The sequence below is a fragment of the Pleurodeles waltl genome, chromosome 6, assembly GCF_031143425.1.
Source record: "Pleurodeles waltl isolate 20211129_DDA chromosome 6, aPleWal1.hap1.20221129, whole genome shotgun sequence".
In the NCBI taxonomy this organism is placed as follows: domain Eukaryota; kingdom Metazoa; phylum Chordata; class Amphibia; order Caudata; family Salamandridae; genus Pleurodeles; species Pleurodeles waltl.
The window spans coordinates 9,123,184-9,150,679 of NC_090445.1; the positions used below are offsets into that span (position 1 = coordinate 9,123,184).

Here is a 27,496-nt window from a genome sequence, read left to right on the forward strand (position 1 = left end):
GAGTAACCCTAGGAGCAGACTTTAATTGGGATTTCTCTCTGTCTTCAGTTTTCTAGAGGCACACATCTCCCTCAGCTCTTGGAAAGTAAGACCCTCATAGTGAGAGTAGTGGGCCTGAGATTTGTGTTCTTCTGAAGACATTCTTGCTACAGTGGTGTAGGTATACCCAACTACTCTACCAACTAGGCTTCCTAGGAAAGTTTGGAGCAAGGGCTATGCTAGACCGCTAGTTTACCCCAGCCTAGGAGACTAGATATCCTGACACAAAATGTAGTGTGTATCCAACAGCTAGTGGTGGTTTTTCCTGTGGAAAGTGACTAGTGACAGAGTGGTAAGGCTTACCCACTGCTGCACCACCAATCAGGAAGCTGGCCTGGTGTGTGGTGAGCACCTATAGTGTTATCATCTTATACCAGGTCCAGGTATCCTCTATTAGTGAAGTGTAGACAGTGTCTAGGAGTCCAGGGCTCTCTAGAGGTAGCTGTGGATTAGCAGCCAAGGCTGAACTAGGAGACATGCAAAGCTTATGGAATACCACTGTAGTCACACAGTACTCACACACATGAAAGAAGCACCCAGTGTTACAAAATAAAAGGTACTTTAACACAAATACTGAAACACTGTATGGGCAATACTCCACTAGCAAGTGAGTAAACACACTATTCTATACACATTAGGAGTCAGGAATTGCCATAGAAGGCAAAACATTGAAATAAAGAGAAAATAATGGAGAGTGGAATCTGTAGAGGGGAACTGGGCGAACAAGAACCCCCAAAAGATAAGTACCAGAGTGCCCCCCAGCAACCAGGAGAGAAGAGGTAAGTACCTGTTTTTCTCCAAACCCACAGGTGATCTTTGTAAAAGGACTGTGCAAGACCCAAGGAAGACTGGAAGGAACAGAAGATGGATCCAGACAGAAGAGGACCTGCAAAAAGAAGGGGGCCAAGTCCAGGTCGAGTTGGAGTGTCCAGTTGGAGCAGGAGCCACTACCCATCCTTCTGGAGATGCAGGATCAGGTTGACAGTGAAGGCAAGCAGTCAGCTGTGCAGCATAGGGGCAGAGGAAGAGTTCCAGAAGTGATGCAGTCGATGTCTCCCGTCGGAAGAACCTTTGCATTCAGTGAGTGGTGTGGAAGAACCATCAACAAGCCTTGGCAAACGTAAGAGTCGCAGATGAAGAGTTGCAGAGCTGCCGGGGACCAGGAAGGTCCAGGGGGACTCAACCCAAGGAGGGGAGCCCCAGGTGACCCTCAGCAGTCAGGAGAGTCAGAAGTCGAGGATGCAGCCCCCACTGGCAACTCACAGGCAGCAGGCACCGGAGTCGCAGTGAGACTCACTCAGCACACCTGGAGAGGAGTCCCACGTCGCTGGAGCAGCAGGCAGGAGACTGTGCTTTGCAGGGAAGAGTGCTGGAGGCTGGGGCTACATGGAGCCTGAAGATCCCTTGGAAGAAGAGCCAACAAGCCTTGGTAGCTGTAAGAGTTGCGGTGCACATGGGTACTGTCCTGCAAGGAGAAGCAAGGACTTACTGTCCCCCAAGGTGGACAACTGGTAGAGAGGACCAAGGGACCACTCCAGACCACCACCTATGATGCAGGATCCAGGCCATTCCAGAGGAGAGCAGATCCACGGAGCCGTTCGTCGTTGCATTAGGTGCCTGCGGACTCATCACCCTCCGAGGATGCGCAGCCAGGGAAATATTGTAGTTGCTGAAAGGAGCCGGAGAAACAATGTTGCAAAGCGGAGTCATCGCTGAAGTTGTAGATTGTCGGTTCCTGGAGGATCCGGTTGCAGTCCCAGTGGCCAGAATCGTGCACATCGAATCTGGGGACCCACACAAGCAGGAGACCCTAAATAGCCTAGGCAGGGGGTTTGGTCACCTAGCAGGGTGACCACCTATCAGGAGGGGGCTGTGACGTCACCTCCCTGACCTGGCCTCTCAGATGCTCCCAGGGGCCTCTGCCCACCTTGGATTCAAGATGGCAGAATCAAGTGACCACCTGGAGGAGCTCTGGGCACCACCCCTGGGGTGGTGATGGACAGGGGAGTGGTCACTCCACTTTCCATTGTCCAGTTTCACGCCAAAGCAGGGACCAGGGGTCCCTGGACTGGTGCAAACCAGTTTATGCAAGGAGGGCACCAAATGTGCCCTTCAAAGCATACCAGTGGCTTGGGGAGGCTACCCCTTGCAAGCCATGTAACACCTATGTCCAAGGGGAGAGGGTGTTACCTCCCACTCTCAAAGGAAATCCTTTGTTCTGCCTTCCTGGGCTTGAGCTGGTCAAGCAGCAGGAGGGCAGAAACCTGTTTGTGGGATGGCAGCAACGCAGCTGCCAGGGAAACCCTGCAAACTAGTAGGAGCAAAGCTGGGGGTCCTCTAAGGATCCCCCAGAGTGCATGGAATCATACAACTAATACTGGCAACAGTATTAGTTTGATACCAAACATGCCCAGATTCTGAGTTATCGTTATGTAGCTGGACGCAGGGAAGTGACCTGTGTACAGTACATGGGTGAAATGGCTTCCCCGCACCTACCAAGTCCAGGAAAATGGAGCTGGAGTTCATAGGGTCACCTCTGCTCATGCAGGGGTGCCCTCACACACAGGTACTTGCACCCTGCCCTCTGGGCTAGGAGGACCTGCCAAAGGGGTGACTTACAGTGACCTGGTGGAGTGACCTGTAGTGAAAGGGTGCATGCACCTTTGCATGCAGGCTCCAATGGCAGGCCTGCAGCCATATTTTGCATGGGCCCCCATGGGTAGCATAATACATGCTGCAGCCCATGGGTAACCCCTGGTGCCCCTATTCCCTGGGTACCTAGGTACCATATACTAGGGACTTACATGGTGGCACCAGTATGCCAATTGTGGGGTGTACTATGTCAGGGACAACCGAATTTAGAGGGAGAGAGCACAGTCACTGGGGTCCTGGTTAGCAGGATCCCAGTGAACACAGTCAAAACATACTCACAGAAGGGAAGACGTGGGGGTAACCATGCCAAAAAGAGGGTACTTTCCTACAGTTTGTTGTTATTGTTATATAGTGCGGCATTTCAGCAGTTAGAAAATGTCCTTTTTCATAGGTTACATGAGAACCATGCATCTTCGTTGTCCGGAATGCAAGGCCACACAAGACCACTGCTACAGTGTCTCACAAGTCAGTGGTCCCAGTGGGAAAATAGCTTAGTCCGAAACCTATAGTAAAAAAAAAAAAGTAAGTTGCTGTCACATCAGTTGCTTGGAGCATAGGCTAGTCCATTCAGTTGTCAAGGCTTTCGTACTGTCGAATATTATCCTAATTAGACGGAGAATACCACAGACATGGATTATCTGAACAAACAATGTAGATAATCACATCTGGTTATGGTCTACGGCTAAAAGCCTGACTATGAAGACTTTCCGCCTATCATGAATTCAGAATTGCCAAGTAGAGTTCATAACAAGGTTTTACATAAGAAAATCTTGAGTGTGTTTAGACAAAAAGGTTCTTCAAAAAATCTAAGTGGCGTGAGGTGATCCACCAATAGATCTCTCTTCGCAGCTCAAAACACAAACTGCTAAAGCTTCAGCTCTAGGAGATGAGAACCAGGCACGAATGTCTCAAGAAGGGCTCCGGCATTGGTGGCTCTCTGCTACTGGTGTTGCTGAAACCGCACAGCAGACTACCATGCAAACTGAACCTGCTCACAGATCACGAGGTTGGTTACTTCACCTGATCCTGACATCGTTGAATTTGTTGTCAGAGTTCCTGAGACCAGACAGGATGTGCACCCTTAGTCATGTATCATGTATGGACCTGTTGAAAGACGCAAAAAGTCCTTTTACAAGGGCTTCTTATGCCTTCAAGTGGGAACAGATTTGCTTGTCCCAGCACAAAGGTCACATCCCATCTACTACCGTAAAGAAGTGATTCTACCGTATTTCTCACGTTAAGTTGCAATTTTCCTTAGGTAAAGTCCACCTCGCATCTAAAATGGCTTACAGAAAAAGGCCTCATCAGACATGCTTCCTTGAGGTCCTTGTGCTGAAAGGCTTCCTAGAAGGTCGAAAGAAAGCCTTTACTGTAATAAGGCACCTTCACTGGCTTGAGAACCCAACATTGTTTTTTTTGTGTTTTAAATTAATGGTTCCTTCATTTGAACATACTTTTAAGGCTTCATTGGAGCGTTTTTGGCGGAAGACATCCTTAGTTAGTTTCTGTTATCTCAGCTCACAGAGTTGGTCAGATTCAGGCATTTTTGTCTCTCTAACCAAATATGATTTTCCATTCTAATAGGGTAGTCATGACAACCCATCAACTTTTCTTATCAAAAGTGGGTTCAGAATATTATATTATTGCTCTTCCAGTTTTCTTTAACAACTCATCTCCTTCAGCTGAATGTCCCTTCGCCTCAGTAGACATCCAGAGGGTTTTAAGTTTTGTGTTAGAAAATATCACAAAAACTAAACCATTTGTTTATCAACTGTGGCCCCTGCACACAGGCCTCATCTCCTCAACAAAATCTGTTTCTTGCTGGATTGTGTCAAATATATCTCTTTGTTTTCAACTGGCTAATAAACTGCTGCCATGGAAACCCAGAGCCCATTCCACCATAGGTAACCTGGCTACCACAACATGGTCGAGAGACACCCATTAACAGATGTATTTACGCTGATAGGAGGACTAACTGTAGTGTCGGTCAAGGCATTTTGAGAAATCCTTTTGGGACTCAGTTAAGAGTTTATGCTTCTGTAAAGTTGATATACCTTTTTGCCCCTTTATATCCAAGAAACGCAAGGAGAACAGTGATTTTGCTTGCTACTGTAATGTTTGACAATCAATGAAGATTCTGTGAAGCAGAAGGAATTGTGACTGACTTTACTCATGATTCTGCATAATAAGCAGCTTTGTTGAAGTCATAAACAAGCCACCCTGCTCCCCAGCTTGCTGTCTTAGTCAGATCTGATAACGTTTATTCTCTGATTCCTTCAGTATATCCTCCAAATAGAATTTACTCTGAGTCTGTCTAGGTCTTGATATTATGTATTTCTCTAAACTGTGATGGCAGTTTGTTTGCTGATTTACATAATATGATCCTCCACACCCTTGGCCCTTCCCCTTCTTAGTATTAGGAACCATTTCACTGGGGTTGTGCCCAAGTAAGCTTACCTGGCAACCTAGATCTAGGATTTAATGCCCGAACTCCCTTCAGAGAAATCAATTCTTTCCAGTGGGCTATAACTTTTCAGATGCAATTTTAGACCAATCTTTGCCCTGAGAGAAATCTAACGTTTTAATGGATTTTGTGTTATAGGCACCGAGTACTGGGAGCTCCTTGAAAGTGACAATCCAGCAGAGCAGCGAGAGTCGCGCCATCAGTGCTACCGCCCAGAAGCCTGGAGCGAGGAGCAGCGAGGGGAGCTCCGCAGGGCAGCCAGCTCCAGGAATGAGACCCCAGTTCTTCTGTTACATCTGCAAAGCCAACTACCACAGCCCGGAGGTAAAGCGGTGGGCCAGGTGGGCTGGAGGTGGAAGGGGTTGGGGCGTGAGGGCACCATGCCCACCCTCTGCCTCAGTGTTCTGCATTGCCAGGGAACAGACAGGGATCCAAAGAGCTTGATAGGTTTAGCAGAAGTATTTTCCATTTTCTGCAGCAGCCACTCTCCAGTGATAATAATAGCACCACTACGGGATCCTGTAGCACCTTCACAACCTAGTTACCGAAAGCACCTTTGTTCATAAAATGTAATACTTGAAATACACAGTTCCAGTGGTGGCAGACTATTAGAAACACTATATTGGCCAAAATACACGAGTGGCCTGATTTAGGGCTTGGTGGGCAGGTTACTCCGTGACAAACACAACAGATATCACACCTTCCTTGTTACAAGTGCATTATATCCTTTGACACTTGGAGGACGGGACATCTGTCACACTTGTGACCGAGTAACCCTCCTCCCAATCAGGCTCTTATTTTCTTTAAAATGAGGCCAGTTATGATTAGAAATAGTCAATACATCAAGAAAGACTATTTATTTCACAAATCTTTTTTCAACAAAAAACTAAGTGAAAAAGGGCCAATGTAGTCAGACTGCAGCTCATTGTAGCTGGAAAATCGGGCTTCGCCATTAAAGGTGCCCACGCCACTGGTGTCGTCTCATGCTCTCCCCGTGACGGGTAATGCAGCTCGTCTAGAAAGAAAGCAGTGGATAGCCCCAGAGTGTCCCTACTGCTTGTCTTCCCTTCTCACATCCTCCTAAAGAATACAAGTTCTATGTAGAAAATACCCTGACCTTCTGAAGGAGAAAGACCAGGGCTGCATTGGCAAACAGGAGGAGTCAGCACTAGGAATACCTTTTTAGCAAGGACAAGGGACTCCTGCCTTACCTTCTGCTGCCTCCGCAGACTCCCCAGAGCCCGAAGAAGATTGAGAAAGAGATTTAGACTTTAGAAAGCTGGCTATCTATGTAGTGCAGTGGTTCCCAACCTGTGGTGCGGGGACCCCTAGGGGGCCACAGATGCTTAGAAAATTAAATAATAACAGATTAATAAAGTGTATATTAATAAAGGGGCTAAATGTACAATTGCACATTTTAAAACATAATGTAAATTTCAAGAAATTTTAAATTGGAGGCTAAAAATTAAATTAGTATCCTCGGTTTGATTCATGGGAGCAGTGCAGGTACAAATTAAATAAAATGTGTCACCATTTGTGTATGTGTATGCTTGTTTCTATATTTTTTGTGTTTTGTTTTGCGGTTCAGATCATTAACAATGTTTAGGCCACGGTCCCCGGCTTCCAGTGATGACTCAGTGGGGGGTCCCCGGATTCCAATAATGATTCAGTGGGGGTCTCTGGGTTCGAATAATGGTAACGTGGGGATCCACAGAAGTCAAAAGGTTGGGAACCACTGTTATATTGTACCGAGGTACATGATGCAAAGAACAGACACTGATAATCTTTTACACGTCCGCTTGTAATCATGGCCTTGTAAATCTTCCCTGGCCACTAGCAGAGCAGGTTTGTAGCAACTTGCTATATAAACACTGAAGGTGTGGGGTAGTAGGAACTAAAAAGGGGGGATGCTGTGTTGTCACACAGGAGTCAAGGGGAGTTTCCTTTACGGAATACCAACATGATATCTTTCCTGTACCAAAAATCTTCCTTTTTTAACTTTTAATGTTAATCCATTTATACTTTGCAACTGTATTTGAGTATTTTTTTAAGGACCCCTGTATTTTTCTAAGGACCCCCCCCTTTTTTTTCATTGAACCCCCCTTTTGTTTCATTGAACCTTTAAAAGCCCCACTGTGGGACCCTGCTACCATGACCATGTGGAGCAATTCCACATACTTGAGTAAACCCCTAGACCCCATATCAGTTACACCATCATCACTCCCCCTCCCTACACCTCCTGCTTTTCCCCCCCCCCCCCTTTTTTTCTTTTTTCCTCTCTTTCACCTGTTTTTTTTCCCCCCCGATTCCTCCACCTTCTGTGTGTTCAACTGCGTCTCCCTTTTTCTCTCTCTATCTTTTGCTCTTTCTTCCTCACCTTGTTTTTTCCCCCCACACTTGGCTTTCCGCCCCCCCTCCTCTTTTTTATCTTTGTTATCAATTTCCTGATTTCCCCTCTGTTTCTTTACTGTCCTTTCCTTTCTCTCCCCTTCTTTTCCCCTTTGTAGCTCTCTCCCCCTTTTTTTCCCTTCCCTTTCCCCCCCCCCAACCCCCCCCCCCCCCCCAACCTCCCCTGCCCCCTCTTCGTGACTATCCATCTCTTCTTTTTTCTCCCCCGACTGGGCTCGTCTCCTCATTATCCATTCCATTGGTTTCCTTTTTCTTCATTTCCTCCTTGCTGTCTCTATTTCTTCCTCACTTCCCCTTTGCCCCCCCCACTTAGCTCTTCCTTCCCCCCTTTCCCCTGCCTATCAATTACCTTTTTCCACCCCCCCGTTCCCCTCCCCCTGCTCCCTTTCGTTTCCTTTTCTTCCTTTTCGGCTTGGACTACCAGTCCGCCGTTCTGGGACTCGCTCTCCCAGCGGCCCCTGCTTTCAGTGACGCGTCGCGCGATACGCGCCGCGTCACTGCGGATTCCACCCCCGTGTGCGCCAGCCGCGCCACGACAGGGATACAACTATGCCTACGTTCCGTGGACTTTCCCACGGGGCCCCGGTTCCCAGAGGTCCCGCGGACCACAACGCTTCACCACGGCCCTGCTGGCCCCCAGGCCCATGACACGGCACAGCCCCCGAGAGGGCGCGGCCAATCATATGGGCGTGGCACACCAATAATTTCGAACCGGGCTCACCTGGTTTTGCCCGGCATACTTGATCCCGTCCGGGCCCCGCCCCCACGCCAGGAGCACCAGACCGATTGGCTGCAAGCCACCATAAAGACTCACTTTGCTTACTAGCCGGTAGCAGAGCGGCCTGGCTCCGGCATGTAGGTACCCCCCATGGTATTCCCTTTGGAGTGGTAAGTGATGGCCTCCCTGGCCCCTTGGAATTCTCTCCCTTTCCCTTGCTCTCTTCCACGCTCTGATCTTTCTTTGGACAGTCTCTATGACCTGGCGTTTTCTTTCTTTTCTTCTCTGACACCTTTCCCCTTTTTTTTCATGTTCTGCCCCCATTTTCTTCCTTTTTCCACCCCTTTTTTCCCCCTCTCTCTCTCTTTTTTCTATTAGTCCCTCCTCCCTTCCTTCTCTCCTCCGCTCTTTTTATCCCCTCCCCTCATTAATCCCCCTGGTCTCTAGTCTCCCCTCTGCATACATTGCGCCCCTACTTTTCGTCTCCTTTTTTACTGTTGACCCCACGCTAAACTGTTGACCCCCTCAGAGTGTGACTACAAGGGAAACCCCCCCCCGGCATCAGCCAGACCTGAGGCATACCGCCCCTCTGCCCGGGGTAAGTCACATTTGCATGCGTGTGTGATTGTTTTTTACCTTATCTTATTTTATTCCTCACCAATTGCTGTGTTGTGTGCAGTGCCCACTTATTCCACCTTGAATAACTGTGATCTAATTATCATCTACCACAGGCCTACCCCACCGTGAACTACCTGTTCAGGTAGGCCACACCATTCTCTTTGATCACCCCACTGACTACATGTGCTCCGACCCTGACGAATGCCCCTGACTTCCCAGCACACAGTGAGGGCAGAAACATGTTGGTCCTATGTACTTCTTTTTAGACTCCTAGAGACATTATTCTCTAACGAGCCTCTCTTCCCCCATATAGATTTTTTAGTCTTACCAGCATACACCACCATTAAAATTAGGAATAGTTATCGGTGACTTGCTCGGTAATTTTATTACTCACCCTATCTGGATCACTGTAACTATCCAGTCAGTTTAATTTCAGCACTCCCTCTGGTTCTTTTAACCAAGAGGTTGAGTCCGCCCAAGTAGTATCATCTTACTTGGGTGGGGCTAGGTGGTCATATGATGAAGCAAGACACTATTATGTGTGTGAGACCACCTAGTCCGTAAAGGAAACTCCCCTTGACTCCTGTGTGACAACACAGCATCCCCCCTTTTTAGTTCCTACTACCCCACACCTTCAGTGTTTATATAGCTTCTTCTAGGGAGACGGTGTGGGCCAGCTATTCTCCCAGTACTCTCTTTTTGTGTATTTGTTGTAGCAACTTGCTACCTTGGGTGGAAGGAACAGACGGGCTGTGGCCCAAGCATCTCCCACAACTTAAATGGCGATAATGCATATTCGGCAACTACCACACATTGTCAGAAAAACATTTTATTTTAGTGGATTACTGGAACACCTTTCCCCGAAGAATTCACACACAAGAAATCCATACAGTCTACGATCCCATATGCACGCTTAAGGTCTTTTAAGAGACTGAAGGTGTCTTGCCGAAATGCGTCGGCTCTATTTTTGCTTTTAATGTTCCCCTATATGTTTAATATTCTTGATATGTTGAAATAAATTATATTGTGCCCAGTACAACTATAAAGTTATGAGTTTGTGCTGCTGAGCTGCTGGGGGAGAAAACTCTGGGCGGAAGGAGATATATAAATGGTATTTATAGTTAAATCTGCGTTTCTAGAAAAATGCATTTTTTGATTGCTAATAACTTTGGTGCCAATTGACAAATCTTCACCAAAAAGGAGCTCTTTCTTATCTAGTTTGAGCATAAAAAATGTTTTGTGGTGATTCATCAAGTGCGGGCTGAGAAAAAGGAGGGATCTCAAAACGCAGAATCTGCACATATTTTTCTTTTAACAGTGCTACCGCTAAAACTGCTGAACGGAATTACACCAGGTTTGGCAGGCAGCTAGATCTTGGTCCAGAAAGCGTTTTGTAATTTGCTGCAAATCTTTTCAGCAGTTTTTGAGAAATTAAGGATCAAAAATATTTGAATATCTGGACGTTTGGGTTCGAGGGACTCTTGTGAGAGTCCCTAGAACCCAGTTAAAAAAAAAATAGAGCATTCTGATTGGCCTAGGTGACTTTTGTTTCCTTGAGCTAACTCACTCCTCTGGGAGTAAGGCTCCTGCTCTGATTGGCTGCCTGCAGCATTAGAAGACATGTTGCAGGCAGCCATAACAGGACTTGAGGACTTAGTCCTATGTCCTAAGATTAATTAGTAAACAAGATATAAAGGGGCTGGGTAGGCATACATTGCTCTCCTAGCCCATGTGGGTGGGATTCTAGGTCCAAAATAAAAGAGAAATATATTTTTTAAATCTGTGATCTCCTGGAGTCCTGCAAGACTGGGTGGTCTTTATATTAATATATATATATGAAGGGAAGGGTGTGAGTGGGAGCCTCTCCCCAAGCTGCTCCTGCCCCTGGGATCCTTTGGGGCCAAGCACATTCAAGGTGAGAGGGAAGGCGCCCCTCCCCGAGTTACTGTTGGGCCCTGTGGATCCCATCTTTCAGGGCCGAATACTTCAAAGGGTGGGGGACAGGGCACTAATGGACCCCAGAGACCTCATCCCCCAGAAAAAGGAGAGGTGGGCCCACGTCCACTTCCCCTGATCCTCTGTTGGGACCCCATCCCCTGGGGCAGATATCTACAAAAAAGGGAAGGGGGCTGTGCACCCCCTCCCTGTGCTTGTATCGGCCCCAGGAACCCCAACCCTGGGGGCTTGATACTACACAATGTACCAGGGAGCCCACTCGGGGGCAAGAGCAAAGAAAAAAAGGTGCTGTTTGGGGAGCCAGTTGGGGCCAAAGGGGTCCTGGGGCTCCCCCGCAGTCCCCAGTGTAGTGTTTTGTGGGTGCCACAAGAAGGCATCGACCGGAGGCCCCAGGGACCCCATGCCGTGAATGCTCATGGGGGTGCTGCATGCCCCTCTCCTTAATTTAAAAAGAAGCCCCTGGGGTTTGGGGTACCCGTGGCCCTTAATAGCTCGGGAAGGGAGGCACCACACACACATCCTTCCCTTTATAAAAAAAAAAAAAAAAAAAAAAAGCAAAAAGGCACCGGGTTATACTGTCCCTAGGGCCCCTTGTTACTCGGGGTGGGGGCTCGCACATCCCCTTCTCTTGATTTTTTTTATATATATATATGTTCGATGACATGTGTAGCTGCAGATACACATGCTGTGCACAGTCCGCCATCTGGTGTTGGGCTCGGAGTGTTACAAGTTGTTTTTCTTCGAAGAAGTCTTTTCGAGTCACGAGACCGAGGGACTCCTCCCATTTCGATTTCATTGCGCATGGGCGTCGACTCCATCTTAGATTGTTTTTTTTTCCGCCATCGGGTTCGGACGTGTTCCTTTTCGCTCCGTGTTTCGGGTCGGAAAGTTAGTTAGAATCTCGGAAAAAAACATCGGTATTGTTGCGTTCGGTATCGGGTTAGTTAGAACAAATCGACACCGAATTTTGAAGAGCTCCGGTGGCCCTTCGGGGTAATTTCGATCCCCCGTCGGGGCCTGGTCGGCCCGACCACGTGCGACTTCAAGACTGATGGAACGGACCCCATTCCGCTTCTGCCCAAAATGCCATAACAAATATCCGTATACGGATCAGCATCTGGTCTGTAACTTGTGCTTGTCCCCCGAGCACAAGGAGGATACTTGTGAAGCCTGTCGAGCGTTTCGGTCGAGGAAGACGCTGAGAGACCGAAGAGCCAGGAGATTACAAATGGCGTCCAAGCCGACAGGTCAACAACGGTTCGAGGAGGAAGAAGAAGCTTTCTCCATCCACGAGTCGGATTCAGAAGAACTCAACGCCGAAGAAACAACCACAACCGTGAGTAAGACGTCGAAAATCAGGACTCACGAAAAGTCCACAAAAGCCCAGAGGACGCCACCGCCAACAGGCCATGGCTTAACCCAAAAACTAGGTGAACGACCCAAGGCACCAAAAAAGGGCATGCTGGTGTCGAAGTCATTCGACTCCGGTCGAGATACCGCCACACAGCAGCCTCGGAGCCGAGACAGCGGCTCCGAGAAACTTCGGCACAGAGACAGCGGCACCGAAGAGATTCGGCACCGAGACACCGCGCCGAAACCAAAGAAAGTTTCTTCGGAGCCTAAAAAGACTTCCGAAAAGGTTTCAGTCCCGAAACATCTAGCCTCGGAGCTGAAGACTAGTTCCTATACAGAGGAACAAGGATTAACCACCCAATTACATAGATTTGGAGAGGAGCTTCAAGCTGTAGAGCCTGACTACACGCAAAGAAGGCTTCATATTCATGAGGACACAGGGAAGATAACCACTCTTCCCCCAATCAAGATAAAAAGGAAACTTGCCTTTCAACAAGGGGACAAGCCACCACAAGCAAAGGTGGCAAGGAAAACAACCCCACCACCTTCTCCACCACCACCAACACATGCATCACCAGCAACAACTCCACCACTGATGCGCTCACCAGCTCATACCACAATGAGTCAGGATGATCCCGATGCATGGGACCTTTACGATTGCTCCAGTGTCTGACAACAGCCCAGACTCCTATCCTTCAAAACCGTCACCACCTGAGGACAGTACATCCTACACACAGGTGGTCGCAAGGGCAGACGAATTTCACAAAGTCACCTTACATTCGGAACCTATTGAGGATGACTTTCTCTTTAACACCCTATCCTCCACCCATAGCCAGTACCAAAGCCTTCCCATGCTCCCAGGAATGCTAAGACATTCAAAACAAATATTTCAAGATCCAGGTAAAGGCAGAGCCATAACTCCAAGGGTGGAGAAAAATTACAAGCCACCGCCAACAGATCCAATCTATATTACAACACAACTAACACCAGACTCAGTAGTTGTCGGGGCAGCTCGTAAGAGAGCCAACTCTCATACCTCAGGAGACGCACCACCTCCAGACAAAGAGAGCCGCAAATTTGATGCTGCGGGGAAAAGGGTTGCAGCACAAGCAGCAAATCAATGGGGTATTGCCAATTCAAAGGCACTTTTGGCAAGATACGACAGAGCTCATTGGGATGAAATGCAACATTTCATCGAACACTTACCCAAGGAGTTCCAAAAAAGAGCACAACAGGTGGTGGAAGAGGGACAAAGTATCTCAAATAATCAGATACGGTCTTCCATGGATGCAGCGGATACAGCTGCAAGGACAAAAAACACGGCAGTCACAATACGAAGGCACGCATGGCTGCGCACTTCAGGGTTCAAGCCGGAAATCCAACAAGCTGTGCTCAATATGCCATTTAATGAACAGCAATTGTTTGGGCCGGAGGTAGACACTGCCATCGAGAGACTCAAAAAAGACACCGATACAGCCAAAGCCATGGGCGCACTCTACTCCCCGCAGAGCAGAAGCACATTTAGAAAAACACCTTTTCAGGGAGGGTTTCGAGGTCAATCCACAGAAACCACAGCCGCACAAACAAGACCTACTTACCAGGGTCAATATCAGAGGGGAGGTTTTCGGGGGCAATATAGAGGGTGCCAGTTCCCAAAAAATCGAGGAAAATTCTAAGACCCAAAAACTCCTCAAAATAAACAGTGACTCACAAGTCACACAACCCCATCACATAACACCTGTGGGGGAAAGACTAAGCCAATTTGACAAACTTTGGGAGGAAATAACAACAGACACTTGGGTCTTAGCAATTATCCAGCATGGTTATTGCATAGAATTTCTCAAATTCCCTTCAAACATCCCACCGAAAACGCACAATATGTCAAAACAACATATAGATCTTCTAGGACTAGAAGTTCAAGGATTGCTACAAAAGGACGCAATAGAATTAGTACCAAACCTACAAAAAAACACAGGAGTTTACTCACTGTACTTTCTAATACCCAAAAAGGACAAAACTCTGAGACCAATACTAGATCTCAGAACACTAAATACCTACATCAAATCAGACCACTTTCACATGGTCACGTTACAAGACGTAATCCCACTGCTCAAACAGCAAGACTACATGACAACATTAGATCTAAAAGATGCGTATATACCAATACATCCTTCACACAGGAAATACCTAAGGTTCGTATTCCAAGGAATACATTACCAATTCAAAGTGTTGCCATTCGGAATAACAACTGCGCCAAGAGTTTTTACAAAATGCCTGGCAGTAGTAGCTGCACATATCAGAAGGCAGCAAATACATGTGTTCCCGTACTTAGACGACTGGTTAATCAAAACCAACACGCTAAGACAGTGTTCACAGCACACAAAATATGTCATACAGACCCTTCACAAGCTAGGTTTCTCCATCAACTACGTGAAGTCACACCTTTTGCCGTGTCAAACACAGCAATACTTAGGAGCGACAATCAACACAGCAAAAGGGATTGCCACTCCAAGTCCACAAAGGGTTCAAACATTTCACAAGGTAATACAAGCCATGTATCCAACACAAAGGATACAAGTCAAAATGGTAATGAAACTCCTAGGCATGATGTCTTCATGCATAGCCATTGTCCCAAACGCAAGATTGCACATGCAGCCATTACAACAGTGCCTAGCATCACAATGGTCACAAGCACAGGGTCAACTTCTAGATCTGGTGTTGATAGACCGCCAAACATACATCTCGCTTCTATGGTGGAACAGTACAAATTTAAACCAAGGGCGGCCTTTCCAAGACCCAGTGCCACAATACGTCATAACGACGGATGCTTCCATGACAGGGTGGGGAGCACACCTCAATCAACACAGCATCCAAGGACAATGGGACATACATCAGAGGCAGTTTCACATAAATCACTTAGAACTGTTAACAGTATTTCTAGCGCTGAAAGCATTTCAACCCATAATAACCCAAAAATACATTCTTGTCAAAACAGACAACATGACAACAATTTATTATCTAAACAAACAAGGAGGGACACACTCGACACAGTTGTGCCTCCTAACACAAAAAATATGGCATTGGGCGATTCACAACCACATTCGCCTGATAGCACAATTTATTCCAGGGATTCAGAACCAGTTGGCAGACAATCTCTCTCGAGATCACCAACAAACCCACGAATGGGAAATTCACCCCCAAATACTAAACAATTACTTTCAAATTTGGGGAACACCTCAAATAGATCTATTTGCAACAAAGGAAAACACAAAATGCCAAAACTTCGCATCCAGGTACCCACAAAATCAATCCCAAGGTAATGCTCTATGGATGAACTGGTCAGGGATATTTGCGTACGCTTTTCCCCCTCTCCCTCTCCTTCCATATCTAGTAAACAGGTTGAGTCAAAACAAACTCAAACTCATACTAATAGCACCAACATGGGCAAGGCAACCTTGGTACACAACACTACTAGACCTTTCAGTAGTACCTCATGTCAAACTACCCAACAGACCAGATCTGTTAACACAACACAAACAACAGATCAGACATCCAAATCCAGCATCTTTGAATCTAGCAATTTGGCTCCTGAAATCCTAGAATTCGGACACTTACTCACAAAAAGATATAGTAGGATATTTGCTACATTTGCAAAAATCAAATCTAGCTTTCTCTTCCATAAAGATACATCTCACCGCAATATCAGCTTACCTGCAAGTTACTCATTCAACTTCACTATTTAGAATACCAGTCATTAAAGCGTTTATGGAAGGCCTAAAGAGAATTATACCACCAAGAACACCACCTGTTCCTTCATGGAACCTCAACATTGTCTTAACAAGACTCATGGGTCCACCTTTCGAGCCCATGCATTCTTGTGAAATGCAATACTTAACGTGGAAAGTTGCATTTTTGATTGCCATCACATCTCTAAGAAGAGTGAGTGAGATTCAAGCATTTACCATACAAGAACCATTTATTCAAATACATAAAAATAAAGTAGTTCTAAGGACAAATCCAAAATTTTTACCAAAGGTCATCTCACCGTTCCACTTAAATCAAACAGTAGAATTACCAGTGTTCTTCCCACAGCCAGATTCTGTAGCTGAAAGAGCACTACATACATTAGACATCAAAAGAGCACTAATGTACTACATTGACAGAACAAAACTAATTAGAAAAACAAAACAACTATTTATTGCCTTTCAAAAACCTCATACAGGAAATCCAATTTCAAAACAAGGCATTGCTAGGTGGATAGTTAAGTGTATTCAAACCTGCTATCTTAAAGCAAAGAGAGAGCTGCCTATTACACCAAAGGCACACTCAACCAGAAAGAAATGTGCTACCATGGCCTTTCTAGGAAATATTCCAATGAACGAAATATGTAAGGCAGCAACATGGTCTATGCCTCATACATTTACCAAGCACTACTGTGTAGATGTGTTAACTGCACAACAAGCCACAGTAGGTCAAGCTGTACTAAGAACATTATTTCAAACTACTTCAACTCCTACAGGCTGAACCACCGCTTTTGGGGAGATAACTGCTTACTAGTCTATGCACAGCATGTGTATCTGCAGCTACACATGCCATCGAACGGAAAATGTCACTTACCCAGTGTACATCTGTTCGTGGCATCAGTCGCTGCAGATTCACATGCACCCACCCGCCTCCCCGGGAGCCTGTAGCCGTTTAGAAGTAGATCTTGAACATTTGTACATTTGTAAATATATTACTTTAACCTTTATTATGTACATACGTATTCATTCCATTGCATGGGCACTATTACTAACATACACAACTCCTACCTCACCCTCTGCGGGGAAAACAATCTAAGATGGAGTCGACGCCCATGCGCAATGGAATCGAAATGGGAGGAGTCCCTCGGTCTCGTGACTCGAAAATACTTCTTCGAAGAAAAACAACTTGTAACACTCCGAGCCCAACACCAGATGGCGGACTGTGCACAGCATGTGAATCTGCAGCGACTAATGCCACGAACAGATGTACACTGGGTAAGTGACATTTTCCATCTGTGGGATGGGGTCCTGGGGCATGTGGAAGGGGAGCCACATGCCCCCTTCCCTTAATATAAAAAAAAGGAGGGCTCAGGGGATGGGGTCCCCGGGTCCTGCAAAGGCTCAGAGGAGGTGGGGGCATTTGTGCCCTCACAGTAATAATAAAAATTAAAAAAACTGTGGCCCCTGGGGATGGATCTCAAAGGCATGCAAAGGCTCGGGAAGGGGAGGCCACCCACCCCCTTATTTTTTATTTTTTTAAATGATATGGTGTCCAGGTGGGCATTGGGACATCCAAAATATATATTTTTTAAATGAATAATAAATGACCAGCAGGAGCTGCTCCTTTAGTATTCACTGCTCCTAGGAAGGAGCACCCCATAATGGCCTAAGGCATTTTTATATACAATATTTTTATACTTGGGGTACACCTAGAAGAGACAGGGGCACCACCAAGCGTTTTGTTTATGTTCTGGGTGGCTGCAGGAAGTAAAGCAGTCCCCAACAACATTAAACAAAAAAAAGAAATATTAAGTCTCCTGGGTCATTAAATCCATCACCCAAGGAAATCTAGTTTTAGCTGGATTTTTATGCTCCTCAGCTGGAGTGCAAGGCCCTCTTGTAATTGTTTTTATGATTGCATTTTGTGGTCTGAAAATGTTAAAAGAAAATCTCATAGATATGTTTGTTTAATTTAAAAAAAATAAAAACATGTCTGAGTCTTTCTTTTAACATTTTTCAACCCACAAAATGGAGTCATAAAAACAATTGGTGTAAGCCAAAACGCATCATGGAGAAAAAAACTTGCAGCATTTGCACCGTTAGTTCTAACTGCGCGTGGTTCCTTTGGACAGATGTTTGTAGACTTATGGATTTTGCTTACACTGGGCACCGCTCGTAGAATTACACGTGACACCGTTGTGGGGTCGGGCATCCGCAGTAGTGGTTGTTTGGTCTTCACACACGCACAGAAAAAGTAATACGTTGTAGAAATGGCTAAATTTCATATGTTTCATTTTAAAAATACTTTCCAGTTGTAGAAATACAGATATGATAAAGTGATTAGAAATATCTGTCACCAACCTCTTTTTTTTAAATGGGAAAATAAAGGAAATGCAAGTCAATTTTTACACATAATCTACACATCTAGAGCAGTGAACTGACACTGACGTTCAGGCGTTACCCATGCTCCAATGTCCCATCATGCAACACGGGTGATGGTTAGGTCAGTTCTTTTTTCTGGCTCCTCTCATCAGGATCCTGGAGCACTGAGCTTGGCATTTTGGGCTTTATTTTTCAAAAATCTTTTTTGGAAAGTCAATTTAAACAACTTCACTTGACATCCTTTGGGAGCAGAGAGATTTTCCAACATTATCTGACACTAACTTATTTTTTCCAGACAAAATGTCTTCACTCTTTGTGACATTACCTAATTGTGGCAAAAAAAGACCAGACAGACCCTGACAGCCTCTGCATAGTATGCCTTCCGAAAACCATCGACCGGAAGATTGTGAACACTGCAAAAAAAGGCCAAGAAGTACCCTGATGGACAGGCAGAGGATCAGACTGCTCGGGCTACAAGAGAGGCATCAGGAGGGGCGAGGAGGCCATTTCCAATCTACCTCTGTGCACTTTTGAGACTGCCATAGAGGTAGATTCAAGAAGCGCAGAAACTCCCACAACGGCGAAACCCATGATGTCGATTACATATACTTCAGCAACCTGCTTGCCATGAAGACAAGGTACTTCTCCATCAAGGGAATAAAGTAACTCGACTACGATAGTGATATTGAGGCAGAGACCTCCAACTATTGACGTTGAGACCACCACCAGCCCCATAAAAACAGTTTCATTCGACTCAAAACCTCTGTCCTCTTCTCTTCCAGGGGATCCTCATCAATAGTCATAAACATTGAATATTCCCGCCCCCGTGCGGGGACCCCGGAGCATATATAAAATACACATATATAAAGTATGAAATATGCCCGAAAAATATATATATCATTTTTAGTAGACAAATTTTCATACTATACTCATATATACGTGTGTAAAACAGCAATGCAGACTATAATCATAAACAGGCAAAAATGCTTTATTTCTATGGAGGTTTTTTTTTTTTTTGTTTTTTTTTTAACAGTCCTTTTCAAGATTACAATAAGAGAAAAAATATTTTCCCAAGCCCCCTACCTGGGCCTAGGGAAATAAGCAGTAGTAACATCAGAGAAAAAGAAGAAAAAACTACATTGAAAACAATGGAGCATTCTTAGCCAATAGGCTGCATGCAGGTTAACACAGGAGAACCATAAAAATTCTGGCACCGTGCCTTTAAGACCCTGAGCACCTCCAGTATCCCACCATGCCTCAGGGGTGAAGGAGAGGTGACAGCTGGTTCACAGTTAGGTCAGTTCTTTTTTCCGGCTTCTTCTGAGAGGATCCTGGAGCATTGAGCTCTCAGTTTTTCTGAGTTTTTCTCAGAAAAATACTTCAGAACAGCATTTTTTCCACCCTTACTCGACATCTAACATCATTGTCTGAGTCTAGAACTTTTTTCCTGACTGAAAAATGCCTTCTCTTTTTGTGAAGTGCCCTTCCTGTGGGAAGAAGAAGGCCCAGTCAGATCCACACACTCTCTGCATTGTGTGCTTGCCTCAGAGTCACTGCCCTGACACTTGCAGACACTACAAGAACATGTCAAAGAGAACTCTGAAGGACAGGGAGAAGATCAGGCTTCATGGTCTTCATGAGAGGCAGAAAACATCGTCCTCTTCGCTTCCCAGGCAGCCAATAAGCCATTCTCAGGAGAGACAGGCTAGATCGACGTCAGCAGGTAGGAAGATACCTGTTTGTTCCCGGTTGACATCATCGCTGCCACCATCTCACCGTCATAGATCGCCGTCAACGGCGACCCGACCGACGTCGAAGGATACGACGTCGAAAGAACATGGCCACCACAGGGGCAGATCTCTGTCGACGGCAACCCACCGAACGACGTCGAGCCATCACCGGCGTGCTCATTCACCGCCGAAGGCCTCGCACCCCTCGACGTCAAGGAAGACGGCGTTGAAATCGCCTCAACGGCAAGAGCGAGGACATCCGCCATCGGCGGCCCACCTCTCGACGGCGAGGCACACGACGTCGAGCAGGTCGCGGTCAAGGGATCGCCGGTCACCGTCAAGGCACTCGACGTCGAGACCAAAGCAACCTACGGCACCCCCTTCGACGTCCTTGCAGCTGTCGATGTCGACACAGGTTTTACTTGTCTTGCAGGGAGCAGAGCATCGGCTTCCTCCGGCGGATAAGACCACTCCAACATCTCCGGTGGTCTCCATAAGAAGTAGTTCATCTCGGTCGAGAGCTGCATCGTCTGGGCATGTCTCGCCCATCAACTTGTCGCCAAGGTGGTTGGAGAGCCTTAATAGAACGACTGCCTCCCCAGACTCACAGTATTCGAGGATGTACTCTCCGTCTGCCTCTCTCCCGAGAACACCTTCACCAACAGCGCGGGCAGGACGGGCTCGTTCTGCTTCTCACCAGTCGACCACGAGGCCTCGGCGCTCTGCTACAGCATCTCCGAGCAGGTCACGCTCCTAAAGACGATCTAGGTCACGATCACGCCATCGCTGAAGGTCTCCCTCTTGGTCACCATCGGGGTCCTCTGTCAGACAGTACTCCCCGACCTTAACGGATTCTCCACCGGCGAGAGTTTCCCCGGTGGACAATATCACAACCTTTAACGAGGTGCTTCTCAGGGGAGCACAAAAACTAAATATAGAGGTTCCGGAGCCTTCAACCTCCTCATCCGTCATCTTTGAAACCCTACAACATAGAGCGGTTTCAAAAAAGTTGCTGCCACTAGTGCCTGGTCTGTTACAACCAACCATGGACACCTTTTTAGCACCAGCTACCCTCAGATCAGCTCCTGCTAGGCTCTTGAAGAAATATAAAGCACCTGAACAAGATCCTTTGTTTCTCAGAACGGATCCGCCGCCGGACTCAGTCATATTGGCCGCAGCCCGAAAAACACACTCAGTGGCATCATCCTCCATGGTTCCACCTGACAAGGAAAGTAGACACCTAGACTCTCTGGGGAGGAAAATGTGTGGCACGGTGGCTTCCATGATGAAGGTCTCCAGCGCTTCCGCACTCCTAGGCAGATATGACCGTTCACTCTGGGACTCACTGAGAAGGTTCGCAGACAAATTGCCTAGGGAGGACAGGCAGGATTGCCAGGAGATCTTTCAGGAGGGATGTCTGGTCTCCAATCAGATCATCATCAGCGCAGCAGCAGATGGGGCAGACTTAGCTGCACATGGTTACGCGCATGGGGTTTGTGCGAGGAGGTCTTCCTGGTTGAGACTGACAGGATTGAAGCAGGAAGCGCAGCAGCGTATCCTAAATCTTCCATTCAACGGGAACTCGCTTTTTGGTACCCATACAGACAAGGAGATGGTGCGTATGAAGGCGGAAGTGGATACCATGAGAACAGTGGGCCTGGAGAGAAAAAAGGACTTCAGGCGAAGGTATAGACCTTACGACAGGTGCCCTTTTCAGCAGAGGGTTCAAACCCCTCATTGGTCCCAGAGGCCTCAGCAGAGACAAGGACGCCCACTTTTCCAATCTCGGAAGGCCACGAGAGACCGAGGGTCAAGCAGACAACAGCAGTCCACACCCAAAACTCCAGCAAAACAATGAGGACTTGCTTCCCTTAGCACCGTGCACCACTCCGGTGGGGGGAAGTATCACAGCGTTCATTCACGAGTGGCGGGCTTTGACAAAAGACAAATGGGTGCTCAACATTGTCGAGAATGGGTACTCTCTTCTTTTCGACAACCTCCTCCTCACTTGCCGCCAACCACATGCAATCCGGCTCACATGAGCCTATTACGCAAAGAGGCTCCCGCCCTTTTACGGATAAAGGCAATATAAAAAGTTCCAGTCGCGCACAGAGGGAAGGGGGTATACTCCCGTTACTTTCTGGTAGCAAAAAAAGGTCGAGAGGGAGTTTTCAGACCGATTCTGGACTTACGACTACTGAACAAGTTCATAAAAAAGCAAAAGTTCAGAATGCTGGCTCTCCACCAGATTTTCCCTCCGCTACATCGAGGAGACTGGATGTGCTCCATCGACCTGCAAGACGCGTATTTTCATATCCCGATCATTCCCAAGCATCGGAAATTCCTATGCTTCCGGATTGCCTCCCAGCACTATCAGTTCAAGGTGCTGCCATTCGGCTTGAAATCTGCCCCTCGCGTTTTCTCAAAATGCGTAGCAACAGTAGCGGCGCATCTAAGGAAACAAAAAATCTTCATTTACCCATACCTAGACGACTGGCTACTGAAAGCCTTCTCTCCAGAGCAGACGAGAAGCCATTGGGACATTGTGCTCAGTGTTTTCAGGTCGCTAGGTCTACAAGTCAACTACCAGAAGTCCACCTTGACTCCAACGCAAAATCTACATTCTCTCGTAGGGGATTTCCATGTATAGTCATAAGCACTGAATAGTTCCGCGCGCCTGCGGGGACCCCGGAGCACTGTTGTGAAGTATATTCTTAAGTGCAATCATCAGCCCCTTGACAAAAGGTCTGTGAAAAACACTTAAGAATAACAATGTGCAGCCTATGTGAACAGCTACACAGGCCAAATTGTTAGAAGAAAAAACAGTTGTAGTGTAAATTCACGTTTAAACCTCTATTTATTCTATAAATACATAAATAAATACATTCTCATATTTTATTTACACCTCTCATGAGAATAAAACAATGTAGGGCAGTGTAGCCCATAGGCTGCCATTATACAGAATGAAAATAGAGCTGTGCCTTTAAGAAAGTAAAGTCTTCCTGTTTCCCATCATGCACAGCAAAAGGCAGTTGCCTCAGTTCTTTTTTCCGGCTCCTTTCTGACAGGACCCTGAAGCATTGAGCTCTACCTCACAAAATCCTTTTGTGACAGAAATTCATTTAAAATCTTTTGAATTTCAATTTCACTCGACGTTTTTAACATTGAGTGATCATTTTCTACTTTTTTCTGTTAGATTCTGACAGAAGTTTGAGGTTTTTCTACTTCAGAAATGCCTTCACTGTTTGACAAATGCCCTTCTTGTGGCAGAAAGAAGGCCAAAACAGATCCACATCGGGTCTGTATAATTTGTCTTCCATCCAGCCACAAACCGGAGTCGTGTGACATCTGCAAAACTTTCTCCAGAAGGACCCTTCGTGACAGGGAGAAAATCCGACTCCAGGCGAAAGAGGACAGGAGGAAAAGTGGTCATTCTACCACAGAGCGAGGAGAAGGTCAGTCTTCTACCAGGGCTCACCCTGTTTCCTCTGTAACTCCGACCAGACCTGCTCAAAAACGGCACTGGTCTCCGACGACGTCGAGGGCGTCGACGTCGAGACAAGGAACGGCGCCAACATGCTCGCCGTCGAGGAGTGGTTCGCCGGCGAGAAAGCGACCTCGCTCGCCGTCGACAACTATTTCGCCGTCGAGAAGACGTGGACTCGCGCCGTCGAGATCTGGGTCGCCGGCGATACGGCAAGGACGTTCCACGTCGAGGAGATCTGAGTCCGGCTCGCCGTCGACACGGCGAGGGCGATCAACGTCGAGGGGGAGTGCTCGACGTCGTAGATGTTCACCGTCACCACGGCGACGTCGAGGGTCGTCGTCGAGAGATTCCCAACGGCGAGAAGAATCGACGTCGAAGGGCATTTGCCGTCACCGTACTTCGACGTCGAGGAGTGTGTCGACGTCGAGACGACAATCAAAAAGGCCTAGAAGGGTTTATACAACGTCAGAATCCTCGGCCTCACTCATCCTACTTCCAGCGTCTCCACAACTTTCTCCTCGAAAATCGCCATTGCCACAGACGCCGGTAACACCTACGGCGCCTCTTCCGGCTCCTCCTTCAGAGTCTGTTTTGAGGACTCCAACGCGGTCTGTAAGACGTTCTGGACATTCCTCTAGACACTCATCTTCCTCTCTGCACCACCGTCATGAATCACAGAGATCTCAGCGTTCACATCACAGGCGTTCTTCTTCGTCTACACGGGACTACTCTCCAACCCTATCGGACTCACCGTCCCCGAGAGTGTCCCCCATAGATGATGTGAATACGTTCCAGGAGGTCTTAGTACGAGGGGCGACCAAGCTGAACATACCGCTGGCGGTTCCTGCCCCATCGACATCAAATGATCTTCGAGACCTTACATCACAGGACATCTTCCAGACCTTTGCTTCCACTGGTTCCAGGTCTCCTTGAACCAGCAATGGATATTTTCCTTGCACCGGCCGCAACGAAGTCTGCTCCCTCCAGACTTATTAAAAAATATTGTCCACCAGAACAAGATCCTCTATTCTTGAGGTCGGACCCAGCACCGGATTCGGTGGTCATAGTAGCGGCAAAGAAACTGCATTCAACTTCACCGTCTTCTTCTTCGCCTCCAGATAAAGAGAGCAGGAAGATAGATGCTGCAGGACGAAAAGTATGTTCTACTGCAGCCGTCACGATGAAGGCAGCCAGCGCTACTGCGTTATTAGGGCGATACGACCGGGCCCTCTGGGACTCTTTAATGCAGTTTGCGGAACATCTTCCTAAGGACAAAAGGGAAGATTTCCTGGAGGTCGTGGGTGAGGGAGCCATGGTTTCTAACCAAGTTATAAGTGCTGCAGCTGACTCTTCGGTGCTATCCGCACACAATTATGCTCACAGGATAGCGCTCAGAAGGCATGCATGGTTGAGACTTACATCACTCAAACCTGAAGCACAGCAGAGAATACAAAATTTACCTTTCTCGGGCTCCACCTTGTTCGGTTCTCATGCCGATGACGAGATGGCTAGAATGAAGGCTGAACTAGATACCCTGAAAGCGGTAGGCATGGAAAGGCCGAAAGAACAAAGAAAGGTATTCCGGCCATATCAACGACGACTTTTCACCCACCGGTATCAGTCGCCACACTGGATGTCTTCGCGCCCCCAGCAACAGCAACAACAGCAACATCAAAGGGGTTTCTCCACCCAGCGAAGATCGACAAGGGGTCGTTCAGCACCCCAAACTCGGACAACTCGACAGGCTCCCACGTCTAAGCCCTGAATCTTTGCTTCCCCCTCCTCCGTTATCCACTCCGGTAGGGGGAAGTATCTCAAATCATCTGGACGAGTGGCTACGCATCACATCAGACGCCTGGGTATTGAATATTGTGAGACATGGTTACGCTCTCAGATTCACCAGTTCTCCACCATCTGTTCCACCCAAAACCGCCATCTCGAAGCTCTTCAGTTAGAGGTCAATATCCTATTGCAAAAAAGAGCCATAGAACCCGTTCCGATCAGCCAGCAAGGGAAGGGGATTTATTCGAGATATTTCCTTGTACCGAAAAAAGACAAACAAGAGTTTCGTCCCATTTTAGATCTGAGGACAGCAAACAAATGGATTCGCAAAGAAAAATTCAGGATGTTAGCCTTACACCAAATTTACCCACATCTACGTCAGGGCGACTGGCTCTGTGCAATAGACCTTTGCGACGCTTACTTTCATATCCCGGTGACCAAGAAACATCGAAAATTCCTAAGGTTCACCGCCGGAAAACGTCATTTCCAATTTGCAGTTCTACCTTTCGGCCTGTTATCTCGAGGCGCAACAACATTTCAAATGGACTCTACAACTGTTGCAGAAACTTGGTCTTCAGGTCAATCTCCTGAAATCTACAGCAACACCTGTTCAGAGGTTGCATTACTTAGGGGCCATTGTAGATACCAAGCTAGGAAAGGTGTTTCCTTCGGAGGAACGACGATTATCGATTCTCCAAAAGTGCAAACAACTGCAGGAAAGACCTCAAGCCACTGCAAGACTAATAGCTTCTCTACTGGGCTCGATGGCGTCTTGTATCCATCTTGTTCCCAATGCTCGCCTCCATATGAGACCATTGCAGGAAAATCTGGAGGATCAGTGGTGTCAACTGAGGGACGATTGGGAGAACAAAGTCCTTCTTTCCCCTCACACCCTACAATCCCTCAAGTGGTGGTGTTTACCCAGCAATCTCTTGGTGGGGGTTCTGTTCCAACAACGGCCTCCATCTCAAACCATCGTAACAGATGCGTCACTGCTCGGATGGGGGGCGCACATGGAACATCTTCGAGTCCAAGGCGAGTGGTCACAGAGAGAGAGTCTCTATCACATCAACCTGCTGGAACTTTGCGCAGTCCACCTTGCGCTCAAAGCCTTCCTTCCCTCTCTGAGAACAGAAACTCTCCTTCTCCAGACAGACAACGTGGCCACTATGTACTACGTGAACAAACAAGGAGGCACCAGGTCCAGAATTTTATCCAGAGAGGCTCAGACAATCTGGCATTGGCTTCTAGCCAGGAACCTGTCGCTAGTGGCAACTCACCTGCCCGGCATCCAGAATGTTCAAGCGGATGCCCTCAGTCGGGTAATGGACGAGAACCACGAATGGGTACTACACGACGACGTCGTTCATTCCATTTTCGCACTCTGGGGTACCCCCTCTACAGACCTATTCGCAACCCCAGAAAACAAAAAATGCCAAAACTTCGCCTCCAGATATTACCATCCAGGGACACTGGGGAATGCCCTGTGGATAAGCTGGTCAGGAGCATTTCTTTACGCCTTTCCACCGCTTCCCCTGATTCCGGCGGTCCTCCAGAAGCTGTCCAATGCTCAGACCAAAATGATCCTAATTGCTCCGGAGTGGCCACGCCAGTGGTGGTTCCCAGACCTTCTTCACCGGTCACTCAAACCACACATCAGGCTACCATATCGTCCGGACCTGCTCACGAAGTTCAGAGGGCAGATATCTCATCCCAACCCCTCATCGTTGAGTTTGGCAGCATGGCTCCTGAGATAGTGCAATATGGACACTTAAACCTACCTCAGGACTGTATGGAAATTCTGAAAGAAGCAAAGCGCCCTTCCACACGATCAGCCTATGCAAGCAAGTGGAAGAGATTCTGCATTTGGTGTTTAAACAACAACATTGACCCGGTTTCCTGTGGAGAACAATCAATCCTGCCATGCTTGTTAAGTGTGGCAAAATCGGGCTTACAACTGTCATCAATAAAAGTTCACTTGGCGTCTGTAACGGCATACAGAAAGAGTCCTTCACAAACTTCCTTTTTTCGGATTCCGATTATTAAGGACTTCCTAGAAGGTTTAAAAAAGGTTTTTCCCCCCATTAGAAAGCCTTCTCCTCCATGGGAACTGAACGTTGTCTTATCACGTCTGATGCTGCCGCCATTCGAGCCGATACATAA

At 47.2% G+C, this 27,496-nt stretch overlaps 1 protein-coding gene across 3 annotated transcripts in view; it reads left to right on the forward strand.

The window, feature by feature from the left end:
* The window catches only part of CIZ1 (CDKN1A interacting zinc finger protein 1), a 579,230-nt gene that overhangs the window by 313,280 nt on the left and 238,454 nt on the right, over nt 1-27,496 (forward strand). For all 3 annotated transcript variants that reach the window (XM_069236987.1, XM_069236989.1, XM_069236988.1), the window contains exon 9: nt 5,294-5,479. In XM_069236987.1, the coding sequence (XP_069093088.1) occupies nt 5,294-5,479 (186 nt within the window). The remainder of the gene's footprint in view (nt 1-5,293; nt 5,480-27,496) is intronic.